This window comes from Lichenostomus cassidix, chromosome 3, assembly GCF_008360975.1.
Source record: "Lichenostomus cassidix isolate B80296 chromosome 3, HeHo_3.0, whole genome shotgun sequence".
Taxonomy (NCBI): Eukaryota; Metazoa; Chordata; class Aves; order Passeriformes; family Meliphagidae; genus Lichenostomus; species Lichenostomus cassidix.
The window spans coordinates 97,175,283-97,195,283 of NC_139483.1; the positions used below are offsets into that span (position 1 = coordinate 97,175,283).

Genomic DNA, 20,001 nt, shown 5'->3' on the forward strand with positions numbered 1-20,001 from the left:
AATTCCTTTCCTTAGTGCAGATTTACCACCCACTACTGCCTCAGCAGGATTACAGATGAGATGATTTTCCCCAGTAGGGTATGATACCTATACCCACAACAACTCTGATCTGCAATTTGCTCATAGCTACTTCCACAACCCTCTGTGAAAGTTATCCTGGTTATATCCCTACATGGTGTCTCCTCCCTCTGTCCGACCATTCACAGGTATGTCAAACAGCACAAGAATTATCTTTGGAAACCCCACCTGCAAGTTTCTTACAAGACACATACTCCTATCTTTTGCTTCCTTCTTTTGTTTTCCTGAGGCCATCTTCCTTGTTATTATCTTAGATTTTAATACATTTAGATGTTCTTAGATGAAGATCTTGCTTAAAAAGTCTTAGATTTCAAAATATTTCCTTGTATTCTTCATTTGTTCATTGGCTCTGTTGAGAATTCAGTTCCTTGAAACGTATGGTTTTTTCTACAAAAGCCACAGTGATTTTTCCCAAGATATCATTTATTTAGATCTGGCACTGTCATTTATGCTAGTGTCATGGATGCTTTATTTGCCTTCACAAGAGAGCACATTCCCATAGCTGACTAATTTACAAGTCTGAGAAGTCTCAGTTGCAAACATTCAACAGAAACTTGCTTTAATCTGACAACCTAATTCTCTTAGAAATTTATTTGCACAACACCCACATATTCTATTCCACTTCAGAGCTTTAAAAATTTGCCTTTTGCAACTTCTGCAAACCACTTTGGCATTACACAAAATTGACATTAGGAAGACTCTTTACAGTAACATGGAAGAGAATGCAGCACAACATAAATGTAGAGGAATATTAAGTCTATGCCACAGCTGTAAATAAAATGGTAAAGACAATTATATTAGACCAGGATGGAGAGGTAGGTAATGACAGTAGTGAGCTTGACCACTGAAGAACCCCAGCACAAAAGGGGAAGGAGAGAAAAATTAACCTGGTGAGGAGAGAGACTACCTGAAAATCCTGATGATGACAAAAGGCAACACATAACCTGAAGGAGTAAATATTAGCGCTAATAAATATACCAGGTGGAAAGCAAGACTAACCAGACCAGCAGAGAGAGAGGCTGAAAGTGATGATACAGCAGGTCAGTTTAAGGAAGTAAAAAGAGTAAAGGCATTTTTCTCACGAATATAGACTGAAATATAGACTGAAAGCAACAAAGCAGATTCAGCATTTTTCTTTCAAAATTTGCCACAGTTACAAAGCATAGCCTTGTTCCCCTCTACAAAAGATTGAAAGCATAGCGCCACTACCTGTTACTGTAAGAGATGTTATGTGACTCCAGCTCATGAAAATTCTTCACAGAGCTGTGCCTGAGTCACAAACTGAATCCTGATTTTCTTTAGGGGTTTGTGATTTTTTTTTTTCTGTTTTGGGTTGAGGTTTTTGTGGGGTTTTTTATAGTTGTTGTTGGTGGTTTTTTTGGCTGTTGTTTTGGGCGGGGGGGTTTCTGTGTTCTTTTGGTTTTGGTGGGTTTTTGTGAGGGTAGTTTTTTTGTTTGTTTGTTGGATTTTTTGTTATGGGCCCTGGAGGAAAGTTCCCAATATAACATTCTGCAGGTTTTTCATCTCTGCATAGTCTGATACAAGGAAGATACACTTCTCCTGACAGACCCGGTTTCATACTGATATTCTTCACAGTATCTATAGAAAAAGACAAATTTACTCTCCCCAGCAAGCCTTCACAGTAAGAATATACTAGTTAGCTTTTTTTTTAATGACAAATTGAGGCACATAGGTATAGACATACTTATTTAGTTACCAAAACTAGATATCCCCTTTTTTCAGAATACCCTTCCAACTAAAAGCAGAGCTCCCAGTAGCTCCAGATATAGCTCTGAACACTGAGTACTTAGCAATATCAGCCTACAGAATCATAAGCTGTACACCACCTCCACAGGGAGGCTCAAATACTATCCAAGTGAAAGGTACTATAGAGGTGACTAGTCCAGCATCACACAAACTCTGATGAACAGTTGGGGAGCAGCTTGTAGTTGTCTTAGTTTAGCCATTGCATTCTTTTCAACTACAACAGATAGCACTGCAATGTGAGAGAAAATGGCCCTCTCCTTTACTACAGTTTGCAAAATTAATTTCTGGACATTACAAGACAGGAATCTCATGGAGGCAAAATATCATATAATCATGGAAATCATATATCATTGTGCGTGCATAGAGGGGAATTAACTAAAGACTATATTTATTCTTTCACTCCTCAGTGCTTGACTGTACGATTGTTTTCATTTTCCTGTATCTTTCATATGTTGTGAAAGTATCGCTTTCTCCGGGAAACATTGAGAGCAAAGGCGCTGCTGCCAGCGCGGAGCCGAGCGGGGAGCGCCACCTGCCGGCACCGCGCCGCGCTGCACAGTCCCGGCCGCACCAGCGCTGCCGGGGGACAGCCGGGGGACAGCCGGGGGACGGCCGGGGGACGGCCGGGGGACGGCCGGGGGACGGCCGGGGGACGGCCGGGGGACGGCCTGCCTCCGGGTACACAGCTGTACGGCAACACGGGGTTAAATGCCCCTTGTCATACCCCCAGCGCACACACCGATAATCCGCAGTAACTCTTCAGCCGAAGGGAGCTGTAACAGACCCATCAGTGTGGTAACCCTCTGCCCCGCACAGTCAGTAGCAGAGAGGAAGGCAATGGAGAGTTCTCACTGCAAGGGAATCCTGGTGATTCAAAAGCTTTTTAACACATGATATTTTAAAATCTGGAAAAACAACTCTAATATCAAAGCATTCTCCCTGCACAGAGAATATTACCAAGTGTGAAGCTCACATTTAACATAGAACCTTACAAGATGTCCTTTCATCCAAGGGAGATGTCCAAGCAGCAAACCCAAAAACTTTGCAGTATCTCAATAAAAAGTAGTTTGACACAAACTATTCAATACTAGGAAGACTATATTCTTGGTTCTGCTCTAAAACATCAAGATATTAAAAAGAAAACCATTGAAAAATAAAAAGCAGAGAAGAAGTAACACAAACTCAGTACAGGAACAAGCAACATAATTATCAGACTCTGGTATCTATTAATGAGACTCCAAATGGAAAAGCTGCTCTATAAACTAATAGAGCTAAGAAAACAGAAACTGAAGTCTTAAAAGAGGAACTAACTTTGAAATTATACTGAGACAGATACTTAAGTCAAGTTACTTTAAATAGTTGTAGATAAGAAGAACAGCAATGACACAGGAAGGATTACTTTGGATAAAACAGAATTTCTAGAGCTCTAGATAATCACAGAGAAGGGTCCACAGACCTTTTCATATTCAGTATATGGTAAAGATGATCACCCAAATCACCAGACAGATGAGACCTCAGCTTTGTCAATACTTCAGGACAGTTAGATATTTAGCTCCTTACACAGGTTCAACAAAAGGGGCTGAGAGACATCAATTCTCTTCTTGAGCATGCAGCAACATTATCCTTAGGAAACTTCTTTTTTCCAATTGTTAAGAACATAAAGAAACTAAGTCTTTTAGCCTTATCATTTTCATATCAAATAATCCCATTGATATTTTCTGATAAAGAGAAAACTCTGAATATTGGTCTTATTTTTCTTTTCCTTGCTTTTCTGGAATTGCAAGTAGAATACAAACAGCAGTCCTTTAAAAGAAGATCATCATCTTCTCTTTTCCAATACATGGTACAGAGTTCTTCATTGTTTCTTCACATTATGTACTCTGGTTTCATACTCTAAAAAATTACCTATTCACTTATAATTGTTAGTTATGAACTAGCAGTCTACTCAAATGGCCATATTACTTCCAAACAACCAGCATAGTAAGAGATACAACACAGCAGCAGTCATGAATCTTCTCCACACCTCAACTAATAAACCACTGCACACTCCAACTGGCACTGAGCATGAACAGCTCAAGTGTTTGTACTAACAACAAATAATCCAGAACCCAATTAAGTTATCCACATTCAGTCGTGACTGTCCTTTCCTTTTATTCATGTTCATTTACTGCAGATTTAATATCAGTTAATACTGGAATTACTAGCACCCATTTATGAGAATGTATAAGGTCTCTAATACCTCCTCTGGTTTATCAGAAAATATTGGCGTGTCAAGACAGCTTTGGACTTCAATCACCCCGAAGTGATTTATTACTGTAGATGCCAATAATCAGAAAGCTGTAATGAGTTTGTTTGATAAATACTGAAAATATAAAATTGTGAAACATACCATACAGCAAATATAAATAAAAAGAAAATTGAAAGAAAAGCATATCAGAAAAGGGAACTCCTGATGATTCTGAATTACTGTACTTAACTGATCACATAAACATTTGTGACACTAGTCATGTGAACACATAATGGCAAGACGGGTTCCCAGTGCTTTACCTTTGATTTCATAGGTATATTACACTCACAGAGGAAATGCAAAACCTAGAAACTGGGTCCATACTCTAGAACAAAGTGTTTTCTTTGTAATAATACACTTGATTTACCTGTTAAGTTTGGTGTTTCTAAAACAATCTTCCAGCTTCCACTTCAGTCTACTACTTGCCCTCTTCACCTGTCTTCAATCTTGGCCCCATCATGCCCAGTCTACTCTCATCCCTTCACCTTCTGGGGTTTCTGTGTTCAGATAACTGCATTTCAGCTTTTCTTTCCTAATAGAACTCATTCAATCATCTTTTCCAATCAACCCTAATTCCATTCTCAACACTTCAGCCATTCTCAGTCCACCCCACACCCTCATACAGTTTATCTCCTATTCCTTAACTTCCAGTGCAGGGCACACTTCCAAAATTTTCCCTCCAACTTCATTCCCCTGGAGCCAGCAAAGTCTTTGGATTTTCTGGTAATTTGTTCAATCAGTCACAGTCCTCTCTTTATCTCAGCTGTTCTTTTCATCTGATCTCAATTATATCTTATGCAAGTCACACCTTTCTTTCTTCTCCCCGCCTTTCATTCTCAGATTCTGCTTTTCTTCTATAGGCCCCACTGTCAGTCACATTCTCTCTCTTCCACTCCTCCCGCTGCCATCAGGTCGCAACTCACAAATCCTTTCTTACAAGCAGACGGGTTCTGGAGAGAGATGTTCACTGGCAACACAGGGCAATTTGTTTTCAGTAGCAATACCCAGACCTCTCTGCTGGACAACAACTTGTAGCAGAAATGGAGAAAGTCCTGCCTCATTTTCACATCCCTTAACCGCAGCACATGGCATTGCCATAGCACTCCTGCTAAGCACTAAACCCTTAGAGATTTTTACCAGTAAAGGAAGTTTGTGCAGAGATTTTTTCAGATTAACAAACAAGCGGAAAAAATACTCAATTTGCAGTTTGGCCAAAGTAAAGATGAAAATGATATCAAGAGACAAAAGTACAGCTAGCTGCCTGTGAAAGAATTCCTGTATAGTTCTCTTTGGTTTAAATACAAAGCACTCACCCATACATGGTGCATCAAATAACAATGAAACTCACTTAGAAGTTTTCAAAAGTTAGCAGAAGAGACAAAGATTGCAGGAATTTTAGATTACAACCTGACAGATGTGCGAAAGCCATGATCTAACGATCATTAATAATGATCACTATTTTAATCACTGAAAGCACACACCATTACCATAATAATGACTACCTCTCATAGATGGTTTTTAAAGTCAGGTGATCTGGAACACCTTCAGTTTCTTCAAGATGCAGGATGAGCCATGATGTTCTGTATGGCCACTGCTCTGTGAGATTGATCCAACTTGCCAGTCTGTCCCAATTGAATGTGATCTGATTAGCTCTCAATAAACGACCTAATAGAACAAGGAAGGAGAGAAGAAAACATAGAAGATTTTTTTTCCCTTTTGAAAGATAGCTGTTCTTTGAGGGGGAAAACAGTATGTTGCTTTGTTATTAAGTCCTTTCATCTGCTCTGTGAACTTCCTGCTATTGTATTTTTAGCTCAGTAAATTCAAAATTATCTCAAGCTGCATCTAAAAATATCATTTTACAATCTAATAAAAATCCTTGCAAATACTGGTCAAAATATGAGAGTCTTGAAAACTATCATCTTCAGCCCTGGGTTAAACACTAATTACTATAGTCTTGCTACTGGTGAATCTTAACTTACTTAACAACACTCAGTGAAGAATTTCACACAGCATTAATTTCTCCATCTAAACAGAGGAATTAATGCTAATACTTCGATAGATTTTCTATGCATTGGCATATGAAATGTGGTCAAAACAAGTTAAGCATACAACTGGTAAGTTCAATAGCCAATACAGCATAATTCAAAGCTAAAAAAAGACAAGTTAATAAGGCAAGGTATACATGACAAATAAAGTTATTAAAAAACCAGAAGAAGTTAATGCTACAATTCACGCATTTGAAGTTCCAGCAATTTTTCTGTAAATATTATATATGGTCTGTAATTTCTGTATCTGTAATGACATGTAACCTATAGCTTGAAGGCTCTGCTCATAAAGCTGTTCATGAAATCAAATTTAACCACAGACTATAGCACACTAAAAGTGTTCTTGAAAGGGTTTTTTTTCCTTTGGTTTAATTTTACAACTAACATTCTGTGATTTTGTTATACTTTCATAACTGCACTATAATTTGCCAAAATAAGACAGGTTACATACTACAAATTTCGATGACAAGCTAAGAGACTGCATGCTTATTTAAAAGATTAGCCCAAAATTTGAGGTCTGTTGCAGATTTATGCTCTTAACCATATACAGAGTGAAAAGAAACTCAGTATCTCTGTTCTGAACCAGTTAGCTGTAGGGCTACCTAGTGCCTTCTAGTGTCTGTAATAGAAAAGACAGTAAATAATCACTCCCTGTTCACTTACTACATGAAATATGAATTTATTAAACCTCCATAAGCCCTTTTCCAGTTATCTCCAGTTTTTAAACCCTAGAGATACCAACATCCTGACTGTGTTTTGCTGAAGAAAAACAGGTCAGAAGATGCTTTCATCAGCCCCACACAATCATTTAGGAAATAAGGACTCTAAGTATCCATATCAAAAATGAACAGGATATATAGCTGGTTTTCCCCTCACAGCTTACCTTTTCGGATGTCACCACTACAATCTTTGTTCACACTATTATGAATTTGAAAACTGTATTATGAAATTGAAAACTGTCATTTTCTTACCCCATTTCAAAATCAAAAAATACAAATTTCCTAAAAATGTAGACTAGAATTATTTGCCTCCTAACTGAAGCTAATGAAACAAAAATATTATGTATCATTCAAATTCAATGTAGAATGGTCTGTAATTTTTTCTTACATTCTAGAAGAGTTTGCTTCAGAAGGATTTTCAAAAGCAACATACGGACTTATGTGGATTGTTAGACTGTTAGATTTAGTTTACACACTAAAACGTCTGAGTGTAACCACAAGCAGCCATAACACAATACTGTTTACTGCACACAACCAATGTCACACTTACCCGTCACTGAAACAATATTTAGCAACCTCCTCATGGTCTGAGGGCTGATATCACTGAACCAATCCTCTGTAACCAACAGCTTTGTCAAATCAAAAGACATTTGGCGGGTAATGGTCCTCTGCATCTGGCGTCTTCGGTAAGTATCCTGATGATGATACAAAAACCCAAGGAATACTGATTAGTATCAAAAACTTCTATGTATTTCAAATACTTCAGTTTTACTTGATTATAAAGTTAGAGCCTTTGTGAATAAGTGTGTGAAGCTGACGGGAAATATGAAACATAACAAGAATTTAATTCTGATTTAGCTGTGTAACAGGTGAACATTATTTCCATAGAAACCAAGAAGGGGCAGGAGATGTACATTTTCCTTCCACATCAATGCTGAGTGGGCAGAATAGAGTGACATTGCAAAATATTTTGTAGAAAGGTTACTACTTTCAGCATTTCCATCATCACTTCAGAGTTAATACCATCCATTTACTAACTACATGTAAAAATTAAAGTGGCCATCAGGTTCCTCTGGTACAAAACTCCCAAAGTCTCTACCTTCAGCAGCTCAAAAACCTCAGAATCCTCAGACTCTGTGCTGCTTCTCACAACTTTCTAGAAACCTTTTATTCAAGCACTTTGTGATTTTATGTAAAGATGGAAAAACAGAACAGAAAGCAGGAAAAAATGTGGTAGACGTTGCAGTACAAGTCTAGTACCTAATATTTCAAATTCCTTGATTAACTCAATTACTGCCCTCTGTTGCAATATCCTGCAACAAAGTGATACCAGGTGTACACAAAAAAAATTCCAAAATATATACACATACATAGACCACAGTTTCTACCAGATGTGCTGTATCATCTCAGCATTCACAGAGAGCTGTATTTAATTTTTTGTGGAAAGGAACACTTTGTTGAGCAAGTAAACTTCTTCCTCTTTGACAGAGCATCACTCTACTGATTCAAGAATATACTTTTCCTACATAGATCATTTATAAAAATTCCTTAAGAATGGCTTGATAAGTCTTCCAAGTTGATATCACTCAAAATGTGAAAGAGGAAAAAAACAGGGAAAAAAAAAAAAAAGGTTTTACCAGTATCTCTATTTAGATTAAAAATCTTTCTCACCCTCCTGTTGAGAGCAGTTTTGCTGCCAAGCTTGGTCATGTCTCCAAGACTGTTCTGAGAAACTCTCCTGTCAACCTCTTCATGCAATCCTATGGAAAGGAAAACAAAGCTAAGCATTTTCTCTAGTCATATACATTTTACTGAGCTATAAAAATAACACTAATGATCTGTCAATTATTAAAACAGTTTCTTCCGAAACCCAGGTTTTGGATCATTGGTTTTGTAACACTCATATCACCCTCCTGCATAACCTTACCTGCACTATCTCCATAAGGAATATCTCCATTGGTTGTTGAAGCTACCATCAATTTTTTTGCATTACTAAGCCCTCGGCTGTTCAGAAAAACGGGCAAATGGACAATATTTCGCATGTAATCATGGCCATTTATGTTTGAATCACGTAGAACACTGTTGAGATTCTGGTTAATTGCCTTTATAATAATGTGTGGGTCACTTGCAAAAATTGCAATGAATGGGCCTTTTGAAAACAAGACTCGCACCTGTAAAAAAGTAGACAGCACACCTTGTTAGTAATAACTAGTGGTAGCTGCAGATGATTTGAACATTTGGCTAAACATTTTATATTCATTCTGTTCAAGGAATAAACCTGAGACGCCAAGAGATGTATAGAGATGTCAGCTTCTTCAATATGAGACATCTAATGTTAGGAACTTATCCACAGTTAGAAATAAGCACGTTTGATAATTTAACAGCAGAATTTACTGTGGAAGCATCACCAAGGATGTATCATGCAGTGATGTCCCAGGCCCCAAAAATATTTAGCATTTAAGTATTTTTCATTCAAAGTATTTCATGGGTAAATACAAAAAAACTCTCCAAACACTGTAAATTTGTTTCAGTAGAAAAATTATTTTCCATAGTCTACATTTGTTTATTTCAAACCTTTTCAAAAGTACTAACATGCAATTTAATTTTCAACTGTTAAAACCCATCACTCTTAGCATTATAGTTATGCCAATTTACACAAATGTTAAATACTATAACATAGCCTTCTATCTACAGAAAGCACACAGTAACTGTATGTATCTGAGCTCATCTGTGGAAGCGATCATGCATATAAATCCAGAGGTTATCTTTATAAAATGATCCAACTCACAGTATCAAGCATCTGTAAAACCTTGTCCTGTTCACAAGCATCTAATCCATCAATAATTACAACAAGCCTTGTCTGATTCTGAGTGAAGCTGTCAATGGTTTTTGCCATTTTGGCCATCAGTTCTACTTCACATTTCAAAACCTATAAAAATGAAAAACAAAGAAGGAAAACACATCTCTGTAATATTTAATACTGATAAGGATACAAATATGTCCTTTTGCAGATTGCTATTTGTCCTAAAATACTTCAATAAGGTTATGAGAATAAGTTTACAAATACTCAAAGTGAAAAGTCCTAAAATGTCACTTCCAACATATTAATTTCCTATTTGAACAAAAATGCACAGCAGAAACACATATTCTGCTTTGATATAAGAAATTAACTTTATTTAACTTCCATTACGTTATTTAAGAAAGTAATATTTATGCACAATAAAACATTATTTCAGAAGTAAATAAAAACATTTGTAGTTTCAGCTAGTCCTCAAAAATTGCTTTGCATAAAACGTACAGCAAAATTTTCTATCTGCCTTCCAGCCAAGCACATTATGCTATACTCTAATGCTCAGTCATTCCTATTAAAGATACGCAGTCTGAAGATTAGTTAAGCTTTTCAGTCTTGTTACACATGTAACAACCACCCATAACATAGAAACAGAGGTGGAATTCACCTGCCTGAAATTCAGGAGCTAACAACTAGACATTAAAATCTCATCTCTTCACGGCTAGATTCATTAGAATGGGCACAACAAGATGGCATAAAACAGATCAATAACTCTCCAGAAATACCTACTTCCCTCTTTTCATGGCAAAGGGTGAACCTAACTCCTAAAAGGCTGAAGTTGTGTTGGATAAATACCACTCAAAAAACAACTGTCAAGAAACACAGTGCCAAGACACAATCAGGTCTTCTGCGCTGCAAAAACACAACACCAGGCGTGTTGGCATCAGAAGGGATTTACCTTTCTCAAAGGGCAAAGAGAGCCTTTGACCAGGAGCCAGCAAAGTTAATTGACAGACCTTAAAACAAGACATGCCAGGGGAGGGGGATAATATCAAGCTTGCCCATAACAAGCTGTGGGATGACACACCAAGGTTAGGGGGACTCAGTGCTAGTGAGGGCCCTCAGCTGGTGGCTCTGAGATGTGCCGGCCACACTGGAGCACACTTGAAGTCTTATGGAGATCAGCTGGGAGCTCCTGAGGTAACAAGTCAACAGGGAAACATCACTGAAATACCTCAAAAGGAACTAAAGGGTGTTCCTCTAAGGTGACATGGCTGACAGCCCAGCTGAGGTGCCTCTACCCAGTGCACACAGCGTGGGCGACTAACAGGGGGAGCTGGAAGACACTATGCTGCTAGAAAGCTGAGACCTAGCTGCCATTCCAGAAACTTGGTGGACGAATTCTATGACTGGAGTGCAACTAACTGACGGCTACAGGCTGTTCAAAAGGGGCAGAAGAGGAAAGAGGGGAGGAGGGGCTGTCCTCTACATCAAGAGACAGATAAATCACAAAGAAATGCCTCTGGGAAGCAGCCACAAACTGGTTGAGTCAATGCATCAAAATACAGGACCAGACCAATAAATGACACTGTCGGGTTTGTGTCTATAACAGGCCCGATCAAGGGGAGCCTACTGATGAAGCCTTCGTGTCCCAGCTACAGGAGACATCATGCTCACTGGCTCTCATCCTCCTGGGGAACTTAGATGACCCCAACATCAGGAAATACAGCCTCGTGAGCTGTCAGCAATCCAGGAGATTGCTGGAATGGATGGAAGATAACTTCGTCACCTAGGTAATAGACAAGCCCTACCAGAAGGGAAACAACACTGGACCTGATGGTCACTAATGTAAGTGAGCTAATTGGGGATGTCAAGAGTGGAGGAAGTCTGGGCTGCAGTGATCACACATGAGTGGAGTTTGCAGTCCAGAAGGGATATGGTTAAAGGAGTAAAGTCAGGACACCACATTACAGGAAAGCAAACTTTCAGCTCTTTAAAGAGATAGTCTGCAGGACCCCCTGGAAAACTGCCCTCAGGGACAACAGAGCTGGCAGACCTTTAAGGATGCTTTCCATGGAGCACAAAAGCTTGCAATCCCAGGGTACAAGAAAACTGGCAAGGAAGACCAAAAGCTGGCTACACTGAGTAGTGACCTGAAGACCAAAAAGTAAATGCACAGGCAGTGGAAGCAAGCACAGGTATGCTAGGAAGAGCATAGGGACACAGTCTGATTGTGAAGGGATGTGGTGAGGAAGGCCAAGGCACAGCTGGAGCTGAACTTGTCAAGAGATGCAAAAAATAAAAAAGGGTCAATGGCTCAGTGTACCAATGGATATCAGTGACCAGTGGTGTCCCTCAGGGGTCCATACTGGGACCAGTGTTATTTCATATCTGCATTAATGACATGAATGAAGGGATCAAGTGCATCATCACCAGGTTTGCAGATGACACCAAGCTGAGTGGTGTGGTTGACACACTTGAGGGACAGGATGTCAAGCTCAAGAAGTGGGCTCATGAGGTTCAACCAGGCCAAGTGCAAGGCCCTACACCTGTTTATTGAACCCCTGGTATCAGTCCAGTCTGGGGGATGAACAGATCCAGAGCAGCCCTGCTGAGAAGGACTTGGGGCTGTTGTGGGTGAGAGGCTGGACATGACCCAGCCATGTGCCTTTGCAGCCCAGAAAGGCAAACATGTCCTGGGCTGCATCCAAAGCAGTGTGGGCAGCAGGGGAGGGAGGGGATTCTGCCCCTCTGCTCTGTTGAGAACCCACCTGCAGTGCTGCATCCAGCTCTGCACTCCTCAGCACAGGAATGACTCCAGTGTATGACAATGAATGACAAGCCCACACGAGGCCACAAAGATGATTAGAGAGATGGAGCACCTCTGCTGTGATGAAGGGCTGAGAGAATTGGGATTGTTCAGCCCGGACAAGATAAGATTCCAGGGAGACGTTATTGTGGCTTTCCAGTACCTAAAGAGGCCTTTAAGTAAAATGAGGACAAACTTTTTAGCAGGGCCTGTTGCAAGAGGAGAAGGGGGAACGGTTTTAAAAACTGAAGGACTGTCAATTTAGATTACCTATAAGAAAGAAGTTTGTTTAAAATGAGGATGGTAAAACTCTGGGCACAGATTGCCCAGAGAAGTTGTGAACGCCCATCCTTGGAAACATTGAAGGTCATGTTGGACAGGGTTCTAACCAGCCTGATCTAATCAAAGATGTCACTGCTCCTTGCAGGAAGATTGGACTGGAAATTATTTCCAGTCCAATCTCATTTATTTATTTATTATTTATTATTCCAGGAAAAATAATTGTACAACAGATTTTTATAAAATATATTGGCTGTAATCTACAAAGGTAGCCATCATGATGCTACATTTTACTTTAAAATAGGAGCATATAGGATATCAGATGACAGCCTGGGGGTATAATACTTAGCAGTTTATAGATATAGGCCAGCAAAACAACAGTATTTTCTATCATTTTTCAGTAAATATATGGACTATTTCAGAAAGTTCTTGCAGTGCTACAATTCCTTTCTTAGCAAAGAGGTCTTGCAGATGACAAAGTTAGGCTTGTTTTTTCACCTTTAGAAGATTCATAAAGTTATTCCTTTGAATCCTATGATCTAAAGTTAGCTTTTACTAAATACTAGTTTTCCAAGTACTTTCTTTCCAGCAAAAACAGTATCAGAAAACTGAAAACTTAACCCAAATTTAACATTCCCCATTAAGCAGACAGATTTCATACAATAAGCACAATTACCACTGGCATGGAAATGTTCCCTTCAGTAAAAATTCACCAAATCTCATTCTCCTATTGTGAGACTTGGCACGATTAAATTAATGGTGCCCCACCTTAACAATGCTCCATGTTTGGGGGTTTGTTTCTTTCCTTTTAATGGCCAATTCAAATAAATGCTCACCTTCATAAACCCCTCGCTCTTCAACTTGTGAAGCTTGGAGGCAGCATTGTGAAGACGTTTTCTCTGAGAATTCAAAACTGAATCCATCACCTGCCACCACGTGCGGCAATTCAAGAAAAAAGCCAAACCAACAACACAGGTCACTGTTATGAGAACAACATTCACTGTCATGTTGGCTGATTCCACATTAAAAATCGCCAACAGGGCAATCGCAGAGACAACGCAAGACAAGATGAACAGGAAAATCACAAAGGATGGGAGGCAGCAAGTTTTCTTCCATTTCTTTTTACCTAGGAAACAAGTACTGCTGTTAGAATTAACGTACAATGTAATGACAGGTGAGTGCAAAATCTAGTAACTCGCATACTTCTCATTAAACACTAACTGGCACAAAAGCTTACTGCAGTGCTACCACCCAGTCACAAACCTGTGGAACAAAATTGTCTATTGTTTGCCAAAACTCTTGGAAATTATGAAGCAGAGATATTCCTTTAATCTACAGTTTATTGCCATCATTTCAAGAAATCCACACTGGATGAGAATGACAATTCTGTATCAGTGCTACCAGCGCCCTTTTGTGGCATCTCTTTGTAAACTGCATTTATGTAAATAAATTGTAGGAAAACAGTATGGGAACTGCTCAGTTTTAAACTGGAAACTGGTATTTACATAACCTAATAGCAATGGTGCCATTGAAGAACTAAACCAAAATTGCAAGCTGCAACCTGAGGCCATCCTTTCTTGCATGCTAAAACACACACAAACAGGAGGACTGCAGCAAGTTTGGGTTTGGACAGATCACAAGGTCCCCAGAAGGAGCACAGAGCTCCTGACTTCAAGTGGATTGATAAGAAAGAAACAAATACTACAGCTGGAGCTTAGCACAGCTAAATCAGTGACCAAAGAAACAGCATTTTCCAAAGCAGCTTTAGGACTGCTCGGTCTACAGGACCTGTACATATCCAGAGGTGTACATCTAGAAGATTGCTATCTTCTGTACACATGTGTTGATAACAAAGAACAGAACAGCAATGATTTGAAGCAAAATTACGACTGCTAAAAATAAGCATTTGAACTGGAAGAAAAAAACCAAATTTTAAATATGTTAAGTAGAAAGGTTTATACATGGCCCATATTATTCTCTACACCAAGGTATAAGCTGCAAAGATTTTTCACATTGCTGCCATATGTGACTCATAGGATTGTGCTGCAGGACAAAGCAACAGAAATGCATAATGACAGAAGTGCGGGGCAAGAAACGAAGGGTAACAGCTCAGATATAATTAGACTCAGTTCTAGACATAAGTAGCAATGTAAGCATCCTCTTACTAGAAAGATAGAACTGGATTAGAGAGACACTTAGGAATCACGAACAATGAAATGACAATTGAAAGAGGCTTGTCTGCAAGTTTACCAACATAACAAAAATTTAAGATACAGAAGGCTAAAAATAAATCTATATGGAATTTCTGAGAAAATCTTGAGATAATAAACCTATGACCCTGGACCTGTAAACAACTGGAGAACAGGAGAGAATGTGCAAAATCATCAAATAAATAAAATAGATTTTAATAATCTATTAAATAATTAGGAAGAGCATAGGAAGGCAACAGATCCCAGGAATTAAAGAGAATGTAAGATTACTGCAAATAATCACGAGAAGCCAGCACTATACTGCCATTCCCAAGACAACTTTGGGAGAAATCACAGCATCATAAAAGCTGTTTCACTGAGGTTAAGGAGAAGAACTGCAGAATCTAACATGGAAAAAAATTCCACACATCCCTTTCATAAAGAACATTCAGTGAATTTGAAAAACTACAAAGAAAAGTTGTATTCAGCTCACAGCTGAAGATAGCAAAGAGGAAATGTAGCATATTTTTTCTAGCCTCTACAGGACAGAAGAGTCTAAGCATTCTATTTTGTGAGAGGTGACAGATTCCTCAATTTGTGGATAAAAAGAAATGAGAAGTAACTGACACATACTAAACCTAAAGTACAAAGAAGTCCTCAACTAATTAAAAGTTAAGCTCAAGAACTCTTCCTTTATGATATCATATTCTACTCTGCATTTTTGTTTTTCTAGATATCTATGGATGGGATAGAATTAATATGTTTGTTCCCTTTGGATTAAGTAGGTACATTTCATCCCATCTTACTAGTACTGTTCACAGAAGTTCATAGCTTTGGACCAACGTGTTTTACACATTTGTTATTTCCAAGAATAAAGAGCGGTCACTCGTAAAAGCTCTAAATTAAAATCTAATAAACTAAACAAACCTCTCCTAGAAATACACAAAACCATACATTTCCCTTTATTTGACTCTGACACAATGACTTAATTGCTATGGAAATATGCTGCATCTATAACAATCTAATATAAATACGCATTTGCATTGACATTTCTGAAAACTGTATTTCACAGAAGATATTCCTTTATTATATTAATAAAATCAAGACGAACAAATAAAATGGGGCATTTTTTCTCTTCCAAACAATACAAAGAGTTTCCCCATCTCTATGAATTTCTGCATGGCTACAATGATTTCTAAAAAGAGCTTATAATGCAAAAAACAGAAGCCTTGGTAACAGTGCACTGAAATGGAATAATCAGAAATGTCATTCAGGTAAAAAAAAAACAACCTTGTGTATCTTCTGTCTTGAAAACTCGAAATAGCCTTGTTGCTAGGAAACCAAATTCCCTTTCACATGCATCAGAGAGGGTAGCAATCATCTCAGCCAGTGAAGTCTCTCCACCTACACTGGACAGTCTATTGTAGTCTGTAAACAAAAATCTGAAAGAGAAAAAAACATATTTTGTATATTTTAGCAAGCTTTAAATATTTTCACACAACCAAAACAAAAGTCTTGCTGCATCTCTGTAGCTAGAAGTATTTTTAAGTGGTACAAAATGCAAAACATTTAAATATTTAATTTTCAAAAAATTTGACACAGAATTTAACTACTTCTCCACTTATCAAGCTCTTCTTTGCCCCACTTCCTATTCTAAAACTTGATTTCTTAAAAAGATAAAAATGGTCATATCACCAACAGCACCTCAGATGACAGCAAAAACATGAAAATGTCTTTATGATGCCGAAACATATTATTGACAAGTATTTTTAAAACTACATTCTGATCTATTTTTAAACACTTAGAGGATTAAAAATATTACAGTAACACAAGATCACATAAAAGCACCATGAGGCTAAAATAGAAGTCTTTAAACAATAGAAGTAAATGAAATTTAAAAACACATGACATAAATTTTCTTGTGTTCAGGTAAACTAGAAGCTTTGAACAGTCTGATGCTCTACTTACAGGGAGGAAAAAAAGGAACCAAATCTTAACAGAAGTAGTCAGTGAAACAAGCATTAAATGCACGTGGTCACTAATAAGCTATACCAGAAAATTCTTATTTTGTCTGGTATGAATTTTTATTGGTACAATAACCAAAATCCCTAATTCTAAAAAGCACTAATTTTCACCAACTTTAGCAAACAGTAGTGTTTTCAAGAAAAACGAATCTTCTTCACACTGAAAATTTTAACTACATGATCCTCTAGGGCTACTGGTTTTCAAACAGGAATCTCTACAACTTTTCATATGAAGTTAAACATGCACAGTTTGAGAAGTATCAGACTGAGCCTGACTGATTCCTTCAAGAGTAAATAAATGAAATTACTAACCTGACAGGTAAAGCTTTAGTGGTTTGCTCTGGTAATTCTGGTGGGTTCACAAACATGAGTTTGAGAAGCAACTCTAAATAGCCAACATGTCTTGCCAACCTTGTACTTAACACCCAGGCCCAGTTCCATCTCTCCCCTTCTCTCCGGCCACCAAAGTAAATCACAGCTAAAATATTAAAAATTGAAAAGATGTTACGGTTTTATTTTAGTCCATGTTCATAACTGAAAGAATCACGACATTTGAACAGATAAAGCATAGAGTTCTGTAAAAAAAGTTAGTAACTTTTAGCAGTAAGGCTAAAAATGAGGATGCTAAGAGTAACACAATGAAATTAGATAAACAAAATCATTCTTTGTTTTCAAGAATGCCCTCTCACAAATTACACACAAAACACAAAGGAAGGGTCAAAAGCGGTCTTATTATCTACAAAACCATTTAGTACTTTTTCTCAATGGCAAAGCATATCTACAAAGAATTTCAAAAAGAGATAAAACTTTCAAGAATTCCACATTAGACTTACTAAAGAAAATGTAGAGAACAGCTATTAAGCTGAGTGACACTGCTATTCCAAGCTTTGCATCCACTGTGAAAGCAAGCAATAAACCCAAACCTCCACACAGCAGAACTGTGAGGAATACAACAAGCCAGGAGAACTGAAACAGAGGTTCAATCTGCTGTCCTGCAAAAGTCTTCATTTCATCTAAAACAAAAAGACAAAAGACCAGTTAACATGTGAAGTCACTCAAGAACAGATCATTTTTGAAAATAATAACTTTTCAGCAGACTGCATAACTTAGCCTAATTATTGATTCAAAACAAGACAATGATGCTTGATTTCTTCTGCAAATATTAGTGTAAAACCCTAAGTTTTCATCCACGCAAAGAATGGAAACATTTAAATACACAATACTCACACTCTTTGCTGCAGATTTTCTACTTTTGAAAGCATATTAAAAGTCATGCCATTTCCTATCCTCTTTCAAAGGTGTAAAACATATTTTATGACACCAAGAAAAATAAATACACCATATCTGTCAAAAACCCCCACCTAACTCCCAAAACCTCAATCACTGAAACATGGACTGTGTTCCTCAAATACTCAGATATAACAGTACAATGTGAAGGCTGCAGTACTATTTCTGTTTGCTGATTCTTATTTACTAAGATTTACTAAATTGCTTTACTAAGGAATTCCTGAAGGAACTTACTTAGGTTCTATGAATTAGAAACAATAGATAGACAATCCAGAATAAAAACAGCAATGAGGAACAGGAAGAAAACACTGAGAAAGTGTTTTAAAAATGTAAGACCTTATCAGCAATTAATATCACAGATAAAATACATACGCTTTTTGTTTATGAGATGAAACATGAGGTGAAAAAAATGAATGCAGAGATCCCATTTTGGCTAATTTAGACACAATGGAAAGTAAGAAACACCGAGAGTGGTAGAAGTATTTTGAATTATATTCCAACATCTTAGGAAAATAGCCTTTATCAGAAAATGCTAAAACTAAGTAAGATGTCTATTTCCACTAGGAAAAATATTGACTCACATCACATACTGCATTTGCCTTCCTCTATCATTTCAGAAAGTACAAAAAACTCAAAGTAAGAAAGCAGAAAGGGGAAGAAAACTAGATGCAAAGAAAATACACTACAGAGAATAAAATATTAATAGCTTGAAAATTGTTGCTAAGCAATAAAAAAGACACATAGGATGCACAATAAATAAAAACTGCAGCAGAAGTCTGAACCTGATCTGACACACAAACAGGCCCAGCAAGGCATATTTTGGCAGCCAGACTTTTTGCAGTAACCAAAGAGGAGATTCACTGCTGCAGGAAACTCACAGAACAACAGAAAACAGCACTTACAGACCGTCTTGACATTGTATAAATGAACAAAGCAGTCTATGGATGAACTGACCAGAGTAAAATTTCAATCCTTTCATCATAGAAACAGAGACCAGATACAACATTACATGGACCAACAACCCTCACAAAAAACTAGTAACTCCCATGTGATGCTCCTATGTGATAGACTAGAAATACATTAAAGTCTAAATCAAGTTTTCACCTTCCAGTTTCTTGAGCAGGAAAGATTTTCCACTTCCCCACTGTGCATACAAGCCTACACAGATGGGTGGCTGCATGGTTGGTTCACTCAGAATATCAGCCAAAGCACTGCTGTACAGATCATAACCCAGCATGTCACCATCAGACTCCGTGGGAGACAAGTGCCCTGCAACACAAATACTGTGCTACACAACTTTGCTGTAAGAAAGCTCTTCAATATGACAATTTTCATTCATAAAATCATGACATGTTCACCCATATTTGTATGTATACTCCTGCCATAACAGCTGTTACTATTTGTACATTCCTGTTCAAAAGAATTTTAAATCATCCACATAAATGATACATAATTATCACAACTATTAAAGCTTACCACAAGACCCAACATTCCAAACCACAGAAAGTCAAAGAATGTAATTCCGACACAAGCAAGATCCAAATAAAAACAAAGTGATCAACGAAAGTCACATAGTATCCGATGCCTATTGCCAAAATAAAAGGTGTCTGACCTTTAACAGGCTTTTAGAATGAAGAGGTTTTTTGCCAACTGATTATTTTTAAGCATTCCCATTAGTTGCAACATTAAAAAACCTGTTGCCACCTCTCAGTACATAATTGAA

The 20,001-nt window shown here is 37.8% G+C and overlaps 1 protein-coding gene across 4 annotated transcripts in view; it reads right to left on the bottom strand.

Moving 5' to 3' along the window:
• Window positions 1-20,001, bottom strand: part of KIDINS220 (kinase D interacting substrate 220) — a 74,193-nt gene that overhangs the window by 30,398 nt on the left and 23,794 nt on the right. For all 4 annotated transcript variants that reach the window (XM_085056820.1, XM_085056819.1, XM_085056817.1 and 1 more), the window contains 10 exons: window positions 19,383-19,547; window positions 17,825-18,004; window positions 17,304-17,469; window positions 16,258-16,409; window positions 13,615-13,904; window positions 9,688-9,828; window positions 8,827-9,070; window positions 8,571-8,659; window positions 7,450-7,594; window positions 5,635-5,797 (listed from right to left, as the gene is read on the bottom strand). In XM_085056820.1, coding sequence (XP_084912946.1) covers window positions 5,635-5,797; window positions 7,450-7,594; window positions 8,571-8,659; window positions 8,827-9,070; window positions 9,688-9,828; window positions 13,615-13,904; window positions 16,258-16,409; window positions 17,304-17,469; window positions 17,825-18,004; window positions 19,383-19,547 — 1,735 coding nt within the window. The remainder of the gene's footprint in view (window positions 1-5,634; window positions 5,798-7,449; window positions 7,595-8,570; window positions 8,660-8,826; window positions 9,071-9,687; window positions 9,829-13,614; window positions 13,905-16,257; window positions 16,410-17,303; window positions 17,470-17,824; window positions 18,005-19,382; window positions 19,548-20,001) is intronic.